The following is a 22,944-nucleotide window of genomic DNA, read 5'->3' on the forward strand; positions in this document are numbered from 1 at the left end:
GAAATGATGAGCTCTGAAGGTGTAAGTAAAAAGCTTCAAAAATAGAGTATTTTCAAAATTCCAAAATAGATAATGTAGTATTTGTGGAGAAATAATTAAATTTGTTTTTCCAAAGATAAAATGCATTGGTCTAATCGTTGAGGAAGAAATGTTTGTGGGTTTGGATTTTTTTCTTCTTCAAGTTGAAAAGGAAAGTAGCAATAGCTTTATATGTACAATTCAAATTTAAGTAAAAAAAAAAAGTTATAATTTAGCCTACATTTGTGCCTCTGAAATACCACAAGTTTGGCTAAATTAGTAGAAAATTTATCAGAATCACTTAGACAGGAAACTAACATCGAACAGCTTCCTTAGTAGTTCCAAAATACAGAAACACCAGTTAACTCTAGCCATCTTTAGTTCACAAAAATTCATCATCTTTAGCATTTCTTGGCCACTCTTACTCATTTGCCTTTATCCTTCAATCCGTCTTTAAATCCCATTTGGCATCTATGCTCATTTTTACTGATATGTCTATTTAATACTACTAACAGGAAATTTATCTTTTTTTTCCACAGCAGTTTTCAACTTTGATTTTGTTATTCTTTTTCAAGACACAAAATTATTTTTCAGTTGAGGAACACGTAACTGGAAGGAATCTACAGGATCAGTCCTGCAAGTAATGTCAGAGAGAACTACTTTGTTAATTCCTTTACATACCAATCAAGTTCCATCTTACTCACCACTATTTCAATTGGAAGCCTGTTGCTGAACTTCACACCGCCAGAGATTTCCTTTTACTTTTGCAGCCTAAAATTTATTCATGGTCAAGCACATGCATTCGTTATGTCAACACTGTCCTCAGTCTATTCAGAAGTATAATTAAACATCCTTTTAACTTTTGCTTTGTTAAGGTCAACCAGCCATGCTTTTTTAATCTTTACTCATAGCATTTTCTCAGTGTCTGAATAGTAAACATTTTCTGCACTTCCAGTATTCCAGATTGGATTGCACTAGAACCTGTACAATGCTATTAATATTCTTTCTATTTGGAAGTAATCTCTTGATATCTCATACTTTTTATATATATATACAACCCCCAAATCTACAAATTCATTTGTAAAATTGTTTTGTAAATTATCTCTTTTCTTAATAGAGAGCAGACTAGCAACAGATTTCAAAACACTAAGAATTACTAACAATTTTATGTTATGCATAAAAAGTCATCCTTGTGTATATTTTCTTGGAACCTACTATTTTTGGGGTAATTTGTTAGATTTTTTCAGAGTACTCCAGATTGACGGGTTCTATAAATGGGATAACCTGAAGTATTTTACTTAAAAGCAACTATATTCAATGCCAAAATGATAGATGGCCATCTATAATACCCTAAGAAAAATATTTTCAGAAGAGAAACACAGAAGGTAAAAGAAACAGTGCTAGAGAGTAAATGTAAGAAATTGAGCCACTGAAGTCATCCTGCTGAAACCCACTGTCCACAGAACTGAGAAACACTGTGCCACTAGCAGTTCTTGTAATACATAATGAGTGTTTAAAAATTCAATGAAACTCCAGCTACTTTTTCCTTTGTGGGTTTTGTGGTTTGTTTTGTTCTGTTTTTAATCAAAGGCAATATCCAGAAACATTATCAGTACTAAGGAATCTGTTCATTATTTTACAAAAGTTCCTAACAGACAGTGACTATTTTATTGTTGGATGTATCCTTTATTTTATTAATGATGAGAAGTAATCAATGGAATGCTAAAAATAAACTTGTAAAGAAATCTAGTCTGAAATCTGAGTCTGTTGTTTGAAGCAAGTTCAGTGGTCACGGTAACACCAGTTGAAGATTGACTCTTGCCCATTGTGAAATAGGCATGGCTCTTCTAAAAAGGTCACAAATTTTTCAAATATAGGCACCATGTTTTAAATTTTGCACATACAAAATATGTTCATGTCACTCAAATTACACAATGTGGCAGTGTTATAAGTCTGAACATTACTGTCAATTAATGGCAGAGAAAAGAGCCCAAAGCTCACATAAGACTAATGACTGGGACAAATCCTGGGAAGAGACAAAAAGTATAAAACAACAGTTTTCCTGTTTTATATGGTTTTGTGTGTGCATGTGTGAGAGTGCATATAACAAAAAAATGTTTAAGAGTAAGTTCAGACAATAGCCCATCCATTTGTTCTCAGCTTCTTATCCAGTTTCATTGCTAAAGGCTTTGATTTTAACTGCATGTTAAAATGCAAATTCAAATCCCATATAAACTATTAGTTAGTGCGTTGACTGGTTCAAACCAATCAAAATTGAGAATTACTGCCAAATGTCTTCCTTTTAATCTACTTGTCAGCCTCCAGGTATGTAGGATACTTGACTGTCTCAATTTTCTCCTTAACTTTATAGGACGGGTACAGGCCTGTTCTTCCTAATTTCCTATTGATGCCTTTTGAATAACCATCCCAGTGGTTTCCAGCTACTCCAATTACATCTCCAGGTTCCATAGGAATTTCATCAGCAGTTCGTGGATGATGAGCATAAATAGCAATCTGGTTGTGGGCATTCTGTCCCCCAAAGTAGTAGATATCATCCAAAGAATGGAAATATGCTGAAGCATCTGGATGCAATGTCTGCATAATTTCATAGGCAACTCGACAAACCTTAAAAACAAAACCAGAAGAGAAGTCATAAATATTGTGTGTGCCTGCAATATAGCACAGAAGTCAGCAACCAATGTGTAACAATTAAATTTCACAAGACGATCCAGTTTTGGAATGTCCAGGTCAAAAAAACCCAAAAACACACCCAAACCCAAAAAACCTACATATTTACTAACAAGAAGCATACAATTTTGCAGCATTTTAATTAGTACTCTGGTGATCAGATTTGGTAAATAAATAGATAAATAATTACAACAGTCTACTTTTCAGTAAAAATTGAAAACACCTATATGAACACTAGCCATCCTGCTTTTTAAAATGAATGATACGTAGCCAATCGACTGTACAAGCAAATTCGTCTTCCTTTTCTACTAATAAAAACTGTATTTTACTTCCCTTTGAACCTTTAGAACTTACATTTTCAAAATTTATTCTGCAATAATGAGGCTTTACATTTACTTTTCTAAAGGAAGCTCCAATATTCACAATCAAGCGGTTCCAGAAGTCCAAGGCTTTAAAATGCTGTTAATATTAGAACAGTGCTAGAATTGAGACTGTTGGCAACTTGGAAGACAGCTAAGTGGAACTGAATTCCAGCAAGACAATAATGATGCTGGTGAGGAGAAAGATGCGTTTTGAAGTGTCATTGTATCACATTTTATGAAGGGAATTTTCTTCAGACTGAAAACAGGTCCCCAGATCAGAATCGTGTTGTATCTCTCAGAGCTGCCAGATACACAAAAGGCTGCCACTATATTAAACAAAGCTCTTTTCAACAATTGGCTAGAAAGCTCTTCTCCGTCAGGTGTCTGATTTGGCCACTGTGACCTTTCTGACTTCTAATCTACATTACTGTATCCTTCTCTGATTTTGCGTAAGCTTGATCAAGCTTGATAAACTAACAATACAGCAGACCTTCAATATGAAGAAGCATTTGAGCTTTTTCATAATTTTCAGTCTATGTAAATATAGTAAAACTTGATTTTACTTTTCTTTTCTTTCTCTGAAGATATGGTGAATAGAACTTTGATCAGTCAAACTAGACATATTTGTACTTTCCTAGCTTCTTTGAGAGAGGCATTTGCTTTAAAAATGTAATAGATTTCCTTCCTGCATACCTGACATAAAACATACAACGCCTCCTCTCAGCAATTGTTTCCTTTGTAGCGCCAAACCTGGGTAGCTAAACTGTAAGCTGTTGAGGGCAGTAGGCAAAGAATCCACATGCAGAATTACAGTTAAAGCCAGCCTCTCATTTTTTATTCATAGATTCACTTATTTTGCAGCCTGTATACTTACATGTACAATGCAAAATACAAAGACTAGTAAGTCCTGGAAGGAAATGAGATTATGAAGAAAAATACATCAGGCAGAAGGAGCTACAATTTCATCTAAATGAATACTGAAGAGACAAAAAAGCTCTCTGTTTTAATATGCAATCTTAATTCTGCTACTGTGTTATGATTTGTGTAACTATCATGTGGCTTTTCTATACAGCTCAATTAATGCGATGTTGCTGAAATACAGTGCCAAGGTAGGTTGTTCCCCTTGACTCCACATCACTTGATGGGCCTAATTTCTTTGACAACAGTATTTTAATGAAATATCTATTCTTCAGCTTATATGAGTATTCATTTAGTTTTGGTAGCATAAGTAAGAATTAAAATAGGGGTCTTCCTAAAGCACCTGATTCTATTGACATATAGTGTAATTTTCTCTTAATACCTCTGTAATGAAGTTTTGACTCTTTTTGGCAAGGAAAAGAAAATGGAAAAAAGTCAGCATACAATTGATTGATGTGAAAGTCAAAAAAAAAAAATCACACTGGAAATAAATTAGACTACATTCTTATCCTTACTCTCTCTTCATACAGATTGGACAAAAGATGGTCATTAACAGCCTGATTCTGCTTAACTTCAATGCCAAAGTAACTACCAAACTGTTTATTTCACTGACGAAAGGACAGGTATAGTAGTTCCAATGTTAAAGATCAGAGGATCAAGTTTTTTAAAGCCTCATAAAAGAGAAATCCTTCTGAACAGTGGGAAAACTTGCAACTGACCTTAGAAAAGCCCAATATATGAATATACTGTAGAGATCCACATTATTGCATGACCAGCAAAACTGGTGCTATATGGCTTTTGAGGAGTTTGAATTATTAAAGCACAAGAAATTGCCCACAATAAATTAAGCAGATGGTTGGACCAAATTCATAGTCCCAGCTATTGAGAGTAACAGTCTAATACAGGATTTCCTAGACTTTAGTAGAATTTTCTGCAACTCTGGAAAACATCATCCTGCAAACATGTCTGTTGTCAAATGCAGGGAGATGCAGAATGAGACTGAGCTCAAAGACACCATGCACCTCAAAGGTACCCTCAAAGGGGGTTCTACCAGATGACCTCCAGAGGTCCCCATCAACCTGTATCACCTTAACTATGTCAATGTATTTTAGAATCATAGAATCATAGAATCATAGAATCATTGAGGTTGGAAAAGACCTCTAAGATCATCGAGTCCAACCGTCAACCCAACACCACCATGCCCACTAAACCATGTCCCTAAGCGCCTCATCTACACGTCTTTTAAAAACCTCCAGGGTTAACATATATTCTTCTTCTGAAATTACTCCAACACTTACAATTCAATTACAATATATTCTGTCCAAGCCATTTGTACCTATATGTGAACGTTTCTTCTATGTTTATACCCAGTGTTTTATTTAAAGCAAACATTTACCACTTTTAACACAGCTATCTGAATATAGTAATAGCAGAAAGTTTTTATCCAAGACCATCTAATTATTCCTTCAGAATACAAACTGTCTCTACACCAATGCATGTGTGGCATTTAAGACATCCAGCCCTAGGTCTTGGCTGATGATCACCTCTTTCACTGTGATATGCATTCAGTGGACATACTTCAGCTGAATCAAACATTATTACAAAAGTGGATGACTCCTCACAAGCTTTTCTTAGTGAGGATTTTTACTTTGTATTCATGTCTTGGTCTGAAGTAGCCTGTATTAATAACCTTCTAAATATGCTATAAAATGTCATTTTCTTCACAGGGTTTGGTGAACGGGGGGGGGGGGGGGGGGGGGGGGGAATGTATCCACAAGCATGATTGAGGGATAAGAGGCTTTTCTATACTTTTTTGGTTTTGCTGTCTTCTTGCCATGGTAATGTTATTAAGAATTCTGGCTGTCAAGGTCAATATATCACTGTATTGATCATATATTAGTATTAATATTATGCTTTTTACCTATCTAATTGTCATTACAGTGCAGAAGACAATTTACATTTGAGGCTGTGGAAAACATTTCTTTGTGAAGTGAATTTTAACTTTCAGTTTTGTGTCCACTTCCATGTAACAGTACAATCATGTGTGATCATAATCTATCACCATGTATAGTTGAATGCTTTCCTAACCAGGAGCATCCCCTAAGAGCATATATAACAACAGTAGGTAAAAAACATTCGCTCTGATTTCAATCATATTTTGCCATACTTGAATTAGGTGGATCAGTACATCAGTCACAAAATACTGCTTTCTGATCTTTTTTAATCTTAAAACAGCTTTTCATGGTACACAAAATTAATACACGATATGACGTAATAAAGAAGAAAATGCCAACGATGACAGTTACATGATTCAGTTCTCTAATGGACTCCAGCTTCCTTCATCAGACCACTTGAGAAAGGAAGCTTGTTGCAGACAATTATATGCTACAAGAAGTCTCTATGGATTACAGGGGTCAGAATTCACATTTATTGCGCTGTGGCTGGATTGCTAGAAATGTAACAGACTGAAGAGAAATTAAATGTCTGCTTTCTTCATTCCTTTCCATTCCCACAATCAACTAAGGCAACAGCAGACATTTGAACTGTAGCAGAGTACACTGATGTGTTGAAATGGATGGACACAAGTTATATATTAACTTTATGCAAAATTAAGAAGTGTTAAACATGTTTAAAATTATTTTTACTTATTTTAAATGCCTTAACTAAGCTGCATAGAAATGGATGGATACAAGTTATACATTAACTTTATGCAAAACAAGGAACTCTTAAACATGTTTAACATTATTTCTTGCTTATTTCAAATGTCTTAAAAAAGCCAGTAACTTCAACTGAAGAGAAGTAATCAACCAGTGCTTACAGTCCTCTAAATGTTCACATAGCATACCGAGCCTTTAATTCTTCCTTGATACTTTCATGACAGAGCACTGAGAATAAGGTAACAGAAGCATGAAGAAAACTAAGATTTAGAACTGGTACATATACTCTATATTGTATTTCTATTGCAGTTTACCTGGGACGAAAATGTACAGACCAGGAAGTCTGCCTGAGACAAAAAGTGAATATCCAGAATAACACCTCTTAGGGAGTTTTCAGTGTATCGGTTATGAAGTCCTGCTGACCAGGATATGGAGTTATCACTGATAAATTCGTAATTTGGATACCTGTGAAAATACAATACACTGTTAACAGCAAAGTCGTACTCTTTTTTTTTTTTTTTTTTTTTAGAAGTATCATCTTTGCTGCAAGATAAGGTTGTTAATTTGTTTTAAGTGAGTCTCTGCTTCACAGGGAATGAATTATAATTTTGTTGAACACTCTAGAACATTACTGCTGCCTCCAAGAATGCCCTCTCTTTATCCAGAAAAAAAAAGAAAATTAAATAAAAAGACACTGTAAGTCTGTCTGAGATCTTACATTGTAAAAGAAGTGGAAAAAACATCAGGAAGTATATGCCACATTCCGCTAATGCTACTGATGTTAGAAGAAGTATACTCAGATCACTTCGCTTTCTCTACTAATAAACAGAATATGGGATTGTGTCTTTACTAGACTACATTTTGTTTATTACCATATTCTCTATTAGATACTGATTACGAGAGTGCAAGAAAATCAGTCATCTGTAAAAGGGACATATTAAATAAACTAAACTAACAAAAAAAAAAAGTCTTTCACAGTTAAGGCCATATGAAGAACAAATTTTGCAATTTACTGGTCAAAAGGAAATAAAAGAAATGTAAAATTTCATGTCAATACACCTTTCCTGACATATCATAAACAAAATAGCAATACTTTAAGTCAAAATATTTTTGAAATATAAAACCTTGTTTTATATTATTTTAAAAATAAAATTAAAAGTTTTTAACATGTAACAATGACTTTGAAAGAAAAAAAAATCCTTTTAAAAAATGTTGAAAAAGAATGGTCTTTCTCAAAACATTTGTACCCCTTTACCGGGGAACTGAAATCTGAAATAAACTGTGAAAAGTAGCATGAATTAATTAAATTTTCAGTCAGCCTCCTAACAAATATGTTTTATAAGAAAAATTCCAGGTAGATGTAACAAAGATGATAGTTACATTGCTGTTACACAATAATTATATTTCAATCATGAAGTGCAACTCATATGACTAACCTGCCAACTACAAAATTTCAACTACAGGGCTAATTATAAAATAATTTAAATAAAATCTATTTTTCAAATTTACAACTTCATAGCAATTACAAAGCAATACATTACATAAGATAGTAAAGCAGCTAATATTACATTTGTAAGAACTAATCATTCTTATACTGTTTAATAAAGAAAATCAGAATATAGAGCAGGCCATAATGCTGGAGCAACAATAACTTAGACCTGTAACTAGGTGCTTCAAAGCCTGACAGTCCTGTGCTGAACATTGCTAAAAATAAGGTTTACACTCATGAGTTCTTGGAAAGTTACTGAAGTTAGCACACACTTGTACACAACAACGCAGCATGTGCATACGCTCTGGACACATGGTAGACATGATTACCACAGCCTCTTCTAAGAATATGCCTAATTTATTCCATTTTAATGTTAAAACTATGGGAAAATTGTTTTCAAAGGTGAAATGGGCAAATATAGCAGGCTTTTCCATCTAACATTCACTAGCAGTGACTACGAAATCAGGAAATTCATCTCAAGAGTGAATCAAAAAGCTGTATGCAAAACTTCGACATTTGAGGAAGAATTTTAATTTATCTTCATAGTGATTTTAATAGAATTTTATGTTCCCAAGAGAAACACCTGCTCTAACAAAAAATAATATATGTATGGTAAATTTCCCAGAGATAGCATGACAACTTTAAAGGGTGCATCTGATCGTGAATGTCAGGGGAAGTTCATGTTACATTAAAAACAAGACAAAACAAAACAAACAAACCAAGAAAAAAAGAAGGAAGAGAAGGTGGAAATATTGTTCATTTGGAATAACTGATAAGACCTCTTCTGAGAAATTATAGGAGCATATGGATCAAGAAATAGTTTTTTCAAGATGAACTCTATCACAATGATCATTTTCTTTCTTAACTTCTCATGTCTAACATTTTTTGTCAATATTTAACCAGCTCTCAAAATACAACAGATGACAACACAATATTTGTGATATATTCCGTTTGTTTCCATTGTGTGAATCATATTAGTATTTTTTTAAAAGAAAAAAAGTACAGACCAAACAGAAATATGTCATACTCCACTGTGAAAACTAGCTGAGGAACAGAGATGGGCATCAGTCTTACTTCAGTGACACAACTCCGAGGGGAGCAACATGAAGAACATTTAACAGATGATGTAATTTCTAGGGACAGTGAACACAGTAAAGATATTTGCACACCCCTTTGCAAGTCCTTGGCATCAGGAATACTGCTAAAATTAATCACTTCCTTCAGACTTCAAAAATCAGGATCCACATGCTGAGTAGAGACCAAAGAACCTTTCTTGAAGAATCTGATTTCTTACTAGCAAAAGATCAGTCTAATAACTTAACAAATGAAGCACACCAAAAAAGTGTCATATTGGATCTGGTAAAAAAAAAAAAAAAAAACCACCACACACAAAAACAACACCAACCAAAAAAAACAAAAAAAACCCCTCACCACCAAAACCCAAAACCAAACAAATCAGAATTATTTACACATCTTCTATGCATACATTTAAAATTTTCTCCTTCCTCCTTTTATTCTGGAAACAGTCTTTGAGATGCTTTTAAACCTGGTCTTCAATTCCATTTTGTAAAGTTGATCTAAATTCACCTAACCAACAGTTTCAGAACTCATTTCTTCAAACCAGTGATCCAAGGTTAGCATTTATCTACTCACATGTTTTAAGTTTTCAAACAAGCACTTTTATATTGTCACACACACACACAATGCTATATTCATGCTTGGGAAAAGTTTCTTTTAAACACCCTAAAATGTGAGTATAATAGCAGACATACTCAGTGTGACCAAAGAATCCTGACTCAGGCTGAAAGCAGAGCATAAAGAAAAATACAGTAAAGGCCAAGCCTATACTCCTCTCAAGATTAGCCGTATGTGGCCCACTGACTTCCTGCATCAGGTGAGGTTTAATTCTCCTTCCCACTTACTATAGCGCTTTAGATTCTTTTTAAAACTATTCTTACCACAATGACTACAAATAATAAAGGAAATGAAACTTCTAAAGCTCTATAGTTAGCTCTTGCTTCCTTCTGTTCCCTTTTCCGACCTTATTTATGACTAATGTAATACTTGCATTGTAAGCTTTTGGGGACTTTTTTTTCTTTTTAAGCAGAACTCAGGCACAATCCTATTTTAGGATTCCTGAATGCGTGGTAAATGAATAATAAATAATAAGATGTCATATTCTTACTGGCAGAATCACTTAAATACAGTATTTTGTAGGATCCTTCCTAGCTTTCCAAAGAAACTACCCACACATTCTCTTCTCTATAACAGGAAAGGACCAGACTGTGAAGATAAAACCAAAGAATGGAAACTGGCATAATACTGTTTTCTTTGTATCGGACTACATATATGTAGTGTATCTCCTCCACATATCTTAAATAATATCTAATTCTTCTAAAGCTACCTAATAGATTCTTGAAACCTCTATACAGGCCAGGAAGGATTTCCCCCCCGCCCCCCCCTAGGAAAAGGGGAAAAGAAGAAATCAGAAGAAGGTGGGGAAGAGAGAGTTTAAAATCTTTCCTTCCTGCACCTGCCAGCCTCAGATAAGGATACAAACCAAGCACAGTTACGAGACTATTTCAAGTTCCAATTGGTTTCAGAAGCTGATCAACTAGTTGTGTAACTATAGCTTATCGCTACGCTGTGCAGCAGGTGCAAACCAAGTCCCAGTCTCCTGTTCTCAATTCACTAGAACTGGGGATGTGTCCAGAACAGGCAATGCAAGTTTTCTTCCCTCTGAAAGAAGAACGTGAGCATGTGTGTAAACAGATGGAGTAAGAAATAATGTGTTTGTTCAGGTCTTGCTCTAAAAAGAATTCGGAAAATGTATGAACTGTTCATCAGACTCAAGAACTTTGAAGCACTACTGAATTCTATACATGAGGCATACTACGACTCGAGGGCAGTGAGGCTTGCAACAGCTAAACTACAGATAGTACACAGGGAGAAAAGACATTAGCTTGCTATTGTGGAAGTAAATAAACAGTGAAATAGGGTGGGGAAAAAAGCTTTCATAAGTGCTGAAAAAAAACCCTCATGAGTGAGGCAAATTACTGGAAAAAAATGAAAAAGCAAAATACAGATGACTTTACAGGTAAACATCCCAAAAGGAAGAATGTAATTTGTTGAATTTTAGTGCTCATATACATGAGAAAGTGACCTAAATAGATTCATATATAAACCAGATATGGTTTCTTAAGAATTTATGTGCATGTTCAGCTGCATTATTTTGAATACTCTACTTTAAAGAGAGATGCTGTCAATAATATTATAGACCTGAAATAATATACTAGAAATTCAAGCTTGTATCTGAAAACTATTAAATCAGACAAAGAACAAGCAATTTACACCATCCCTAACACATCACTTATATAATACAAATACCATGACCTCTGCTTACCAGAAGTTGACAAGTGCTTTAATCCCGTAATCATTACAGCTGTTGAACTCTCAACCATGTTCCTCTCTAATCGTGTTGTTTTATATCATCCTGATTCTGAAAATATATCACTTTTCTTTCTTTCTTTCAGAAAAACAAAACAAAGCCACACTGCAAATGGATAGTAGTGCCTCCACTTTCTTTACTACTGTACTTGCAGTTGGTAGACATCTGACTGCAAGGGAAGTTTCTGAAACTGAAGTAAAAATTTTTCTGTTTTCATGATTATGAACAGTTTGAAATACTTCTCTTAATAGAAACAACATACCTATTCATGTGAATGTTGGCTAAAATTTCATTAAACGCCAACATTGTTTGACAGCCAATCACTCTCACATAAAGAGAGATATTTAGTACTTACTAATATTACTGCATCCAATAACGAATGCCACACAAGCTACTGCAATACAATGTGACAGCTGTTTCTATCAAAACTTGGTAGTTCAATGTGACTAAAACTTCTTTGTCAGAAGTGTAAACTAATTTGTAGTTTTCTTCACAAGAAGAGGAAGAAAAGGTTCTTTATTCCCAAAACCTGACCTTAACCTGCCTTCAGATGTCCTTGAATGCTGAAATATCAAATTGCATTCTGCCTTCTATGAAATCACAGGAAGTTTCAAATGTATTCTACTCGATTGCAAGCAACAGTAGGGTACAAGCAACGTAGGAAATTATGTTTCAGTGTAAACTATGACCTGAAAACTCAGCAGCAACAGAAAAAAATTCTTCACTACTTACAGATTCTATGGCTTTTATTAAGAAAACGTACAAAATGAATGCTGTACTAATGAGCTGTATCTTACCATATTTCAATAAAAGCGTGATTTGGAATGGACCTTGAACTGCCACAGAAACTGCAATGCTTAATAAATTTCAGTACTGTTTTACTGAACAAAGTTCTCTGTTAGTTTTTCTTGCTATTGAAAACTGGGAATGATATGTTTACATAGGTAGTGCATCTCATTATTATTCACAAAGCTAAAGTACACAGTGCTAAAGACTGAAAGTTGAACACAAATAAAGAAAAAATGCATAACTAAGATTGTTACAGCAATATTGAATTCTGTTATGTTACAAACAGTAATTAAAGTTATTTAGGACAATGTAATGAATTAAATATTATAACCTCAATTTTGTATTACCTGTCTTTTCATTGTTCAGATTTGCACTTTAAATGTTATGTTATCATAATTGTTTCTGCTACTGTTCTTGTCTCTACATATACAAAAAAGGAAGGATTAGATTGCCATCATCTGGAGTTGTGTATGTTCATTTAGTTTTTTCAAAACTCCATAATTTTAAACAGCAGCCCTTTACAGATATGAAAGAAAAATAGAAATAGCACAATTGAAATACACAGGTTTGCAATGCTGTAGAAAATTCCTCTACTACAAAATAACATTTTCTGCTTACCTTGTATGTGCCAAAGAAAATTTGTAATCCAGTATGTTATCTTATATTTTTCCAAGCATGTCTACCATGAATAAAACAGTTCAAAAATTTGCCATTTTTGAGTTACCTTGATTTTAAAAAGTCTTAATTTCCTTGCTTAAATGAAAAAATACGTATTCTTCTGCTCAAGAGACATAATTTGGAAACAGAAATAGGTGCTATTCAGTAGACAGATAAATAACTAGTACTCAAAAGGAAAACATGCTAACTTGTACTCGGTAATGAATACGCTTAAATTCAATGCATCTGAAATACTTATCCAAGTTTCCATAGTCATGGCAACAAGCATTTGTGAAATTGTTTATATGCCATAAACACCATAACCCAAGAAAGATACAGTTAAATATGGAATACTATTCTTCCATACGCATCTGCTTTCTTTTACTAAACAGAAGGTTTTGCCATGTCAGTGACACCTTGCAAAACACGCAACTTAACAATGAGTTTTTACAGGAAAATACAGGACATGTTAGGAGTAAGTGGATGCATACTGTGCATTTCCAGGTTTGAACACAGTTATATTTTCTATGACAGGCTGGGATATCCTATAGCTACGGTAGGTTGTTACACCCATGTTCTGGAGAGCTAGAAGAGGACAAAGAGCAAAAAAGGAACAGAGACAATGTTACAGATCGAGAATCCCACATATATTTAAGGAAAAACTTTAAAATTACTCAACTTGTAGGGTGAAAGTCTTCTAAGTTGTCAATATAGAAATCTTTCTGAAAGAGCCATAAGAAGTTTTTCAACCAACTTATAAAAATTTCTCTGGCAACTATTCACAGAAAGGTATTGTTTGGACAGGTGAAACTTCTAAATACGTTATCTAGTTTTTACAATATTTCTGAATAGTTTGTTTTTAATATGTATGTTCTATAAGAAGTTTGGTGTCTTTATTATTTATATTTTTACTTCCCTTTTACAGCATTGGTTTGTTTTTAAATAGTCACAAGTATCTTGGTCAACTTTTCTAGATTTTTAACATTAAGGTTTGAAAAGCATTCTTGGGGAAAAAAAATTATCCAAAAAAGAGAAAGTTTGAGAGAAAAATCAAAATCACTGGAAGCTGAAATGCAATCTTAACTGTATATATAAATGATAACAAAAAAAAAAAAGATACTAAGATTTGTGCACACAATAGTGAGAAATTGTAAAGCTAACAGAAGGAACAAACTGTAATATAAACATAATTCATCTTACTTGGATTTTGCCTCTTGCAACAATGAAGGGTCATCTGTAGCCAAATACACTCTTTTTTTATCAACATGCATTCTGCGAGCAAGAAGTTCAAACCGCTCTTCAACATGTACCATATATTCTTCAATGGGATGAAATGCTGCCTCTGTTCCTACTTTGTCTGTCCTTCGAACGTGAACACTGGAAAAAGGCAGAAACTAGGAATTCAATTTATAAATACAATACATACTTTAGCAACTGAAATTTTAACTTTAAATTTCATGCCTGTGCTTTTATTGAACCCCTACATAAAACAAGGAAGGATTAAAACTCCCATGAGTTTGTGTCCATCAAGACACAAAGACAACATGAAGTTAGCTGTCAGTCTGTTCTTGAAAGCAATATAATAATCTTGCAAAGAAGGCAAAGGGTAACTGAAAGAAAAGAATGAAGGAGATTTAATTATAGCATACAAGATATTCCTTTTGTGCAGAAGGTTAAGTTATCCAGTGTAGTTAGATAATGCTTGATCATTACAGTTCAAAAGCAAAATAGGAATATTTGCATCATGGATATATTGGGACACCAACTACAATGCAGGGTTTGAATGAAGGTAGTTAAAAATGCATCTTCCCCATCTGCTTGAAACCTAACAAGTCTTCAGATCCGCCAGCGGTGAAGTGGCCTACTGACTCAATGGTCAAAAGCCAACTAACATTTGGACAGAACTATTGTGTACCCTTACAAAAAGAAAGATTAAGGATTGAAGGAAAATTATGGCAAAGGAAGTAATATTTGCAGACTCGGCAAAATTTTTCACGTTACATGACAGTAAAACCTTTCTTCCACAAGCTGCTCTTTATTGCCCAAAGGTGCTTTCCTTCCTTCTCCCCATATCTCCCCATACAGATCTTTCCAATTCATAGTTACTGCTAAGAAACAACAATAGTGAAAACATCAGCAGGAAAGGGAAAGGCACATACCATGTTCAGGTGCAGCCAACAATAAAATTAGTTGTGGATTGTGGCATGTAAAATGTAGGCTTAGCCTTTTTTCCTCAAATGTAAAGGCTATAGGCACTTGAAAAGAAGACCCAGACAGAAAAGTGTCTGGAATACAAGCTGTAAGGCAATTACATGAATGAAATTCTGTATTACATTTCTAGATATGGAAGGACATATAAAAAAACCTTCTATTGAGCCTTTTATATATCTGTCCAACTATAGGTAGGCAAGTATGCTGAAGAAGTACTTGTAATCAACTTGTATTATGCACAGTTAAAAAATAATAGCTTCATCTAGAAAGCACCCTCTATCCCCACAAAATGCTTGAAGCTCTTGGATAACCATCATTAAACAATTTGTCCTGAACAGGAATCACTATATACACGTATTAAAGCACAGATAGTTAAAAAGAAAACTTAATACCCACCCGATCACTGGATGTTTGAAACCGAGTTTCCTTGTAGCTTCCTCTATTTCTTTTTCTAACCAAGGCTGTGGACGAATCAAGTATTTCACAAACTGCGAGACCCACCACACTGCAGGATCCCCATGTACACGAATTAGCCTATCAGCCAGGTCTTCGGGGATAGCCAACGGTAAATAAGGTGGCCGTGGGTGTAAGCTGTCAACAATGGGAAGTTCCACCACCTGAACATCCTTATCATTAGCCTCACCTGTTTTAAAATACATACTAGGATAAGTCAAGTAGTTTACTTTATTAATAAGCTTTACCATCGGCAATTAACATCCCAAACGTATCAGCTAAACTGTATCTTCAACTTCAAAAAGACTACCTAACCCTTGCTCTACTTTTTCAAAATAGCATTAAAAAAATTAATAAAAATCATAGTTTCAGACTAGATTTATGTACGAACTGTATCTAACAATCCACTCCAGTAGAACAAAGTTGAAGGTCCTTGAATTCTTAAAATATAAGAAGTGTTCCTGTTTATATATTCATACCTTTTTATATACAACTACACCGTTACTGTGTGCTAAGGCTCACTTGGACAGACTTGTTATCTAAAATGCTTAAAATTCAGTTACTTGTTTAAAAAATAAACGAAGAAATATTTTAAGCATAAGAAATTGTTAAAAAAAATAACTATAAAGCCCTGCTGCTCTTTTGAATACATTTTATTGCAGTAGATCTTAGCATTTCAGACTTCATTAGAACCATTGAATTAGGTACTCTACTGACAGAAGGGAAGAAAGGACAGAAAGAGAGACAATTCCTGTCTTGAAGAACTTAAACTATGAAGATAAGTAGCAAATTAAATAGATCAAGGAAAAAAGCCAAGCACTATACAAGCATGTGATTTACATACAGGTAAAAATTTGTTATCTTTTAAATACTGACTATAGTGGAATATACGGATGTTTTAGATGGGACTTTTATTCAAGGCTCAATAGCCACTAAACATTTTTTCAGAGTTTTTACAAATTACACGAACATAAGTGTCTACATAACTGATAATTCAAAGCTATTTTCATAGACTGAAATAAATTATAATACATGACAACATAATACAAAGCTACAAAATTCCATTTTTGAAACATTGAATATTTCAGGTAAGATTTCTAGTGTGCTCATTTCCTCCAAAAGATTATTTTCATTGTGTGCAGTGTTTACCGGCAAAGACGGCTAGTTCTCTGTTTAGTGCTTACCAGTCAGGAAAGCAAACTGTTTTAAATATAAGCAAATCAAACTCATGTAACTGTTGATGACCAAGTCAATCTAATGGCTGAAAAAATCAATTCAGTGCAAGGATAACGAGTCTTATTTTAAGAACAGTTAAAAATCCCTAAGGTTAGAACACTTTTGCATGCACTAAAAACTATTCCAGTATATTTGTGACAAAGTCATAGAAATATGACAATTGCATGATTAAGTCATACATTGCCAGAATGCTACATTAATACCAGTGAGCCTACCGAAACTCATCAAAATTCAGCAGTAACTCTCTGAGATATGGTTATTTAAATAAGGAATGTTTGTTATGATCAGGTATATTTTCAATTAATTTTTAATAGATTTGGAAAATCTGTCTTCATAGATGTATCTATATGTTAATATCTCATCACTGCGCTGTGTAACACCACTATAAAGGGATCTTTCAGAAGAAATTCCCATAGAATATGTGCTGCAGGTATGGATCATACTTTTTAATTCAAGAAGCCAATTCATATTTTTATCATGTTATATCACACTTACAGGAAAAGATACAGTAAAAGTTCATGAATTTAGTAAAAATACTGAGCATTTAAGTTTTCTTATTATAAGATGGATAATATTTTATCAGTATGTCTTCAGAAAGCTGCAATAAAGAAAAGCAGCCTGAAGCCAGGTAAGCGCTAAATCTAGTGCAGATGTGAAGTATTAGTCAGAATTCTAGACAAGAACGTTTAGCTTGGGAATGGTATGAAAGAATGCTTGAGGTTCCATCCTTTTTACCCCTTCCCCCTCAACTGAGAGTGGGGGAACGAACAGAGTGGCAAAAGAAGAAGCATTAGCAATCTTAGCCAAGAGAAGAAAGAAAATACTCCAATTTTAAGTTAGAGAAGGAAATTCGCTGCAATTCTTTCGAGGAGAAAAAGCAGAGATGCTAAGGTGCATACAAAAAGGTGAATTTTTATTAAGTATGGTATCGCTGACAAGTTTTTAAACTTCATTCTATCACTGAAAAAATATGTTGTTGTGTAAAGACAGCCATTTGGAAAGTCTTGCTATTGATAAAGCTGATTGAGCTATCTGACCCACTATTTGCATTCTTACCCTGAAAAGCACCCAATACATTGTTCCATACTATTCAAAGGATAAAAGTGTGCTTCTAAAAATTTCACAGGCTGTCTTAAGGTTTTGAAGAAAACGAGATTGGCCAGCAATAACTAGGAAAGCTCTCAGCATATATCAAACTAGATGAAAATATACCAAAATCACAAGAATACCGAAGAAGCGGGGCGGGGGGGGGGGGACGGACGACGACAACACAACAAATAAACCCAAACAGATTTCAGCTTTCAACTGTATGTGATACATTGTTTGAATAGTAATGAAGTTGCAAAAGACTTGCTGCAAATCAAAATCAGAAACAAAATGTATTTCATTAAGGCAAAACAAACAATTTGGTTGTGCAAAATTAACTACTAGGTCAAGTGTTAATGAGTGCACTTTGAGATACAGAAAACTGCTTTCTGAGAAGGAAGTGAAAATATCATACGGTTATTTGACAGAGAAGATTTAAGAGTTCCTTACTTTGTAAAACTACACAATTTGAGACCCAACAAGGGAACTATCACTGAAAGTATGGGTAACAAATGGAAAGTCATAAAATGAAATATTCACAAATACAGATCAAAGAACATGTTGTTATTATAATTAGAAATTTGGAAATGGTTACAGAAGCCCCTCATGCTTCAGGACTTTTGCCAATTACTAATTGTTGACAAAATAATTCTGACACACGCAGTGTTGTGCTAAGGCAATGCATGCAATTGTTTTTTTTTTTTAAATATAAAAAAATCAAACGATCAATATGGTCATCACTATTTTCAACAATGTTCTATTTTGTTAACGGTTTACATAAAATCAGAAGTGGGCAAGTCTACTTAATCCAAACATAAAAACTTGTGATAAAGCACAGCCATTTGACATCAGTGATTAGAACATCTGTGTAATCAAACACGCAGATGTGTGAACAATTCTAGGAAATTTTTGACAACTTTCTAGTTTTTATTACCTTTATTACCATTCTGAACAATGAATAAAAAACTTCCTAGTAGTCTTCACTCACTTTAAAAAGTATGAGATAGCAGATGCAGTAAAAGGAAAACTTACAGCAACTGTTTGCTTTTGTCCTGGACAAAAACAGTGAAGAGTAACTCTTTAGTAACCTGAAGGAGTAAACAACTCCCTGTAACAGCCATATAGGCAAGTGACAGCTTTCTTATCCTACTGATCACTATTTTTTTTTCAGTGTTTGTTGAAAGATTCCTAATAGACAATGATCTTGTCCTATTTTTGACAGGCAGAGCTTCAAAAACTTTCATGAAAATTTTGGATAGCAGGATATTGTTTTCGTTTACTGAGAACCAAGCTGCAATCAAAATCATTGATACAGTAGATAACCAAAACTCAGTCAGATTGATAGGCAAGCATATACATTACAAAAACATTAAGTCACATTCTTGATTGATATGAATTGTAGCTGTTCAATTGAAAATAGTGGAGTTGCATTAAAAATAAGAATGATCTTTTCATCCACACATTTCTTCAGTTTTCAGCTATGTATTCTCTGAATTTTAAAATACCACAGTTCTTCCACTTCCCAGCTGTATTCTGTTAAAGAATAGATAAACCATAAAAAGTAATAATCCATACTAATGCTTATATCTTTTTCTCATGCTGATAGTTCAAATCACAGTATCATCATGTCAATGAGGTCCAATTCCCTGCACAGGGCAGGTCCAACTTTGACATTTGATCACAGAATGACAGAATTACTTAGGTTGGAAGACACCTCTAGAGTTGTTGTAGGTCATTTACATTTCATCAATACTTCAAGCTACTTCTTCCAATGTGATTTATTTTGCTTTTACAGTTGCCAAAATTTGCTTCTGTAATTCTATTTATAGCTTGTTTAAGTTTCATATGATTCCAGGTGCTATTTCTCAGTTTGGATTAACCTAAATAATTGTCCTCCAAAGTTCTGCAACTTAATCCGTTTTTCCTTCACTGAGTAATCAAAAGATCGAATGTTTTTGTAATAGTCATAAAGTACTGCAATATTGATAACACTCTTTTATCATAATGACATACTCTGGAGGAAAATCATGTACTTGTAAAGAAATTGATTTTTATTTAGGTGACCCATGCCAGTTGCACCACCTGCTTCTTATTTATCACCAATTTTTGGATATGTTCATCACTAATAGATCAGTAACGCAGTTTCAGTTTCCAGGAGTCCCCCTGATTACTTTTTAAATACTGAAATGAGCTCTGTGTGTTATAAAAAGCGTAACTTTGTTTCCCTGCAGTATCCCAATGTGCCTTAATTACTTACTTCATAGCTCATTAATAATAAGCTCAACTTATTAATTTTTCGTGATTTAGCATAATCTGTCTGTCTGGCATAATTTGGCCTGTCTACTTTTCAGATTTAATCTTTGTTCTCCTAATTTAAAGCCCATTTAGAGACTTTTGCTATTTGTATCTTCCATATCAACTTCTTTGAAGAGTGAAAAATGTTGGTTTGGCTCAAAACGACCTTTGGAGTATTTGTCATTTTACCTTTCCTTACTTCCTGCCATCTGAACATTGGCTCAGACCTGCATTTGGATGGAATTTTTGTTGGGTGTTCATTACTTTGAACAGCAAAATGTCAACAATCAATACTATTAGTTAATGTTAACTGAAAATCTGTTTGAGCACTTTATTCATTCTCCTATTATTTCAAAATTCGTCATCTAATTTCAAAGTATTCTTTCAAGAATTTGTCCTTAAAAATATGCCAAGGAACACTGTGCTAAGGACATTCCTGTTGTATAAATGAGAACTTCAATTTAATTTGTTTGTGTTGCTAGAAACACAACTGAATAAACTCAAATAAAAATGGAATGGCTTCATTGCTATTCTGTTTTTATAATATAGACTTATTTAAGCTGATATCAACTTGCATAGACTAATCACAGCTCTACTTAACTAAGCTCTACAACCTGAAAGACTTACTGCCAATTTGAAACCTCACCCCAACTGAGTGAACAATTCTAAATTCATTCACACAAGATATGTCAGAGTGCTAGGAATGCTGTTAGATTAGCATAGGATACGGTGAGAGGGACTGTGCTGAATTCTCACAAGGCTCCTCATTGTCTTGCTGGCTACTGTTATGTATTGCAAAGACACCAGGTTCATGGATCATCAACTTCAATGACATTTTAATGCTTTTCTTTGCAAAGCAGACAAAATAAAGAATGGAAACTACGCAAAGTTCTGGTGTATTATGCTATTTATGAATTGTCAACTAGTTCAGAAGAAAGAAAAAGTATGCTTTTATCTGTTCTGTGCTGCAGACTGCGTCTCCTACAACTATCTTTTGGGCATTTCCAAACATTATTAGTCACCTCCTAAGTACTTTATGCCATAGTTGAATTATAAAATTGAATTAAAATGAGATAAAGAATCCTATTTTTCTTTTAAAGTAGTCAGTGTAAAATATAACTTGTATATTTAAGTGGTTTTTCTCCAAGATTTTGCTTTCTGTATTTTTAATACAAAGTTTTTGAACTTGGTTTCTGATTACCTTCTCACTAGTGTTCCACTGACTAATTTTTTTAATCATCCTTTATCTAATCAAACCTTTTAAGGCAAGCAGGTATTGAATAAATTTGGTGCAATTCAGTTTTAAAGAAACTGAAAATACAGTCAGTCTTTTCTTTTTTTCAGGTTTTATATGCCATATGGGTAGTGTTGTCCCATTTGTCATCCCAAGAGGCTGATTCTTGATAGCTTCAGGAGGGAATAAACCAAAATGTTTTCAAACATGTCAACATGTTTTCTATTACTTTTCTCAACCCAGCACTCCCAAGGCTTTTTTTTTCCTGCATCCTTTCCCCTCCTCTCTTGCACAACTCTTGCAACTACCCTCATGGACTCCCATGTCTCTTACCACTCTCTGTACTGTTTGCCTGTTGGAAAGTGGCATCTGTGATCAGTCGTCACTGCTTCTCACTTGCTGGTAGGTCTGAATATTGACTTCAGCAGCTGTATACACATACCCAGGCTATCTATTTTTGAGGACTTGTGAGAGACCTTAAAAAGACCTATTTCTTTCACTCAAATTTGGTCAAAATTCATCCAATACTCAGAACTTGTACTAAGTTAGGATAAAAAAAGGAGCAGATGGAAATGTACAGTATGATGACAAAACCTTTGCTCTCACAAGAAACTTGGCTAAATTAATTCTCTGCCAAAGATACTATTTTATCAGCTCCCCTCAAAAGAAGAAAACTTTGATGGTAGTCTTACTTCTGCTCCAGCAAAAACCCTAACTTCCAGAGCTCCTGAACTACCAACATGTTTTTGTAACACAAGTTCCACTGACTTTCAATAGTATTTATTTTCCCATGTCATTCTGGTTCTTTGAAAACCCTACCCATAATCAAAACTACAACGTAAAGATAAACAGTGCTCTTACTGTCCTAGTAAGTAATGAGATTTCAATGAATATTCTCCCTCTTGGACCTGATGAAAGCATGAGCTGAGTGTATCGATTTCTGCATTTGAAATAGCTATGTCTCTAACAAAACTAAAGCAGTAGCATCTACTGATGCCTTTAGGGCCTCCATTCCCTTTTTAGTAAGCTCAGGTGAGCTGCATTATAAAGACCTATATTTCTGTTTCACTCTATTGAAAACATCTCATCACTTATTAGAAGTTTTTGTATGGCCATTGTCACATCACTTTGAGAGAACATTAAAAAGTAAAGATTTTTCCCTTCCTCAATTGTTTAGATACCCAGCATGCCAGCTGGAAAGTTTACAGATGAAGTGTATGATTGCACAAATTGACTTCATATAACAGTCAGTGAAGGCATTTTCAGCAGACTGTCAAACTAAGTAGAAATCAAGAAGCTTACTAGTAATTTATTTTTTCCTTTTATCTTTATATATTCAAACTGCTTTTGAACAATGCCCCATTTCATCTAAACAGCCTATGTGAAAGCGGTACCTGTCTAAG

The 22,944-nt window shown here is 34.1% G+C and overlaps 1 protein-coding gene across 5 annotated transcripts in view; it reads right to left on the reverse strand.

Moving 5' to 3' along the window:
• Positions 1 to 225: 225 nt before the first annotated feature.
• Positions 226 to 22,944, reverse strand: part of FUT8 (fucosyltransferase 8) — a 147,399-nt gene continuing 124,680 nt past the window's right edge. For all 5 annotated transcript variants that reach the window (XM_076344443.1, XM_076344444.1, XM_076344442.1 and 2 more), the window contains 4 exons: positions 15,634 to 15,880; positions 14,227 to 14,403; positions 6,958 to 7,108; positions 226 to 2,643 (listed from right to left, as the gene is read on the reverse strand). In XM_076344443.1, the coding sequence (XP_076200558.1) occupies positions 2,326 to 2,643; positions 6,958 to 7,108; positions 14,227 to 14,403; positions 15,634 to 15,880 (893 nt within the window). In that variant the 3' untranslated portion in view covers positions 226 to 2,325. The remainder of the gene's footprint in view (positions 2,644 to 6,957; positions 7,109 to 14,226; positions 14,404 to 15,633; positions 15,881 to 22,944) is intronic.

The sequence above is a fragment of the Aptenodytes patagonicus genome, chromosome 7 (assembly GCF_965638725.1).
Source record: "Aptenodytes patagonicus chromosome 7, bAptPat1.pri.cur, whole genome shotgun sequence".
NCBI lineage: Eukaryota > Metazoa > Chordata > Aves > Sphenisciformes > Spheniscidae > Aptenodytes > Aptenodytes patagonicus.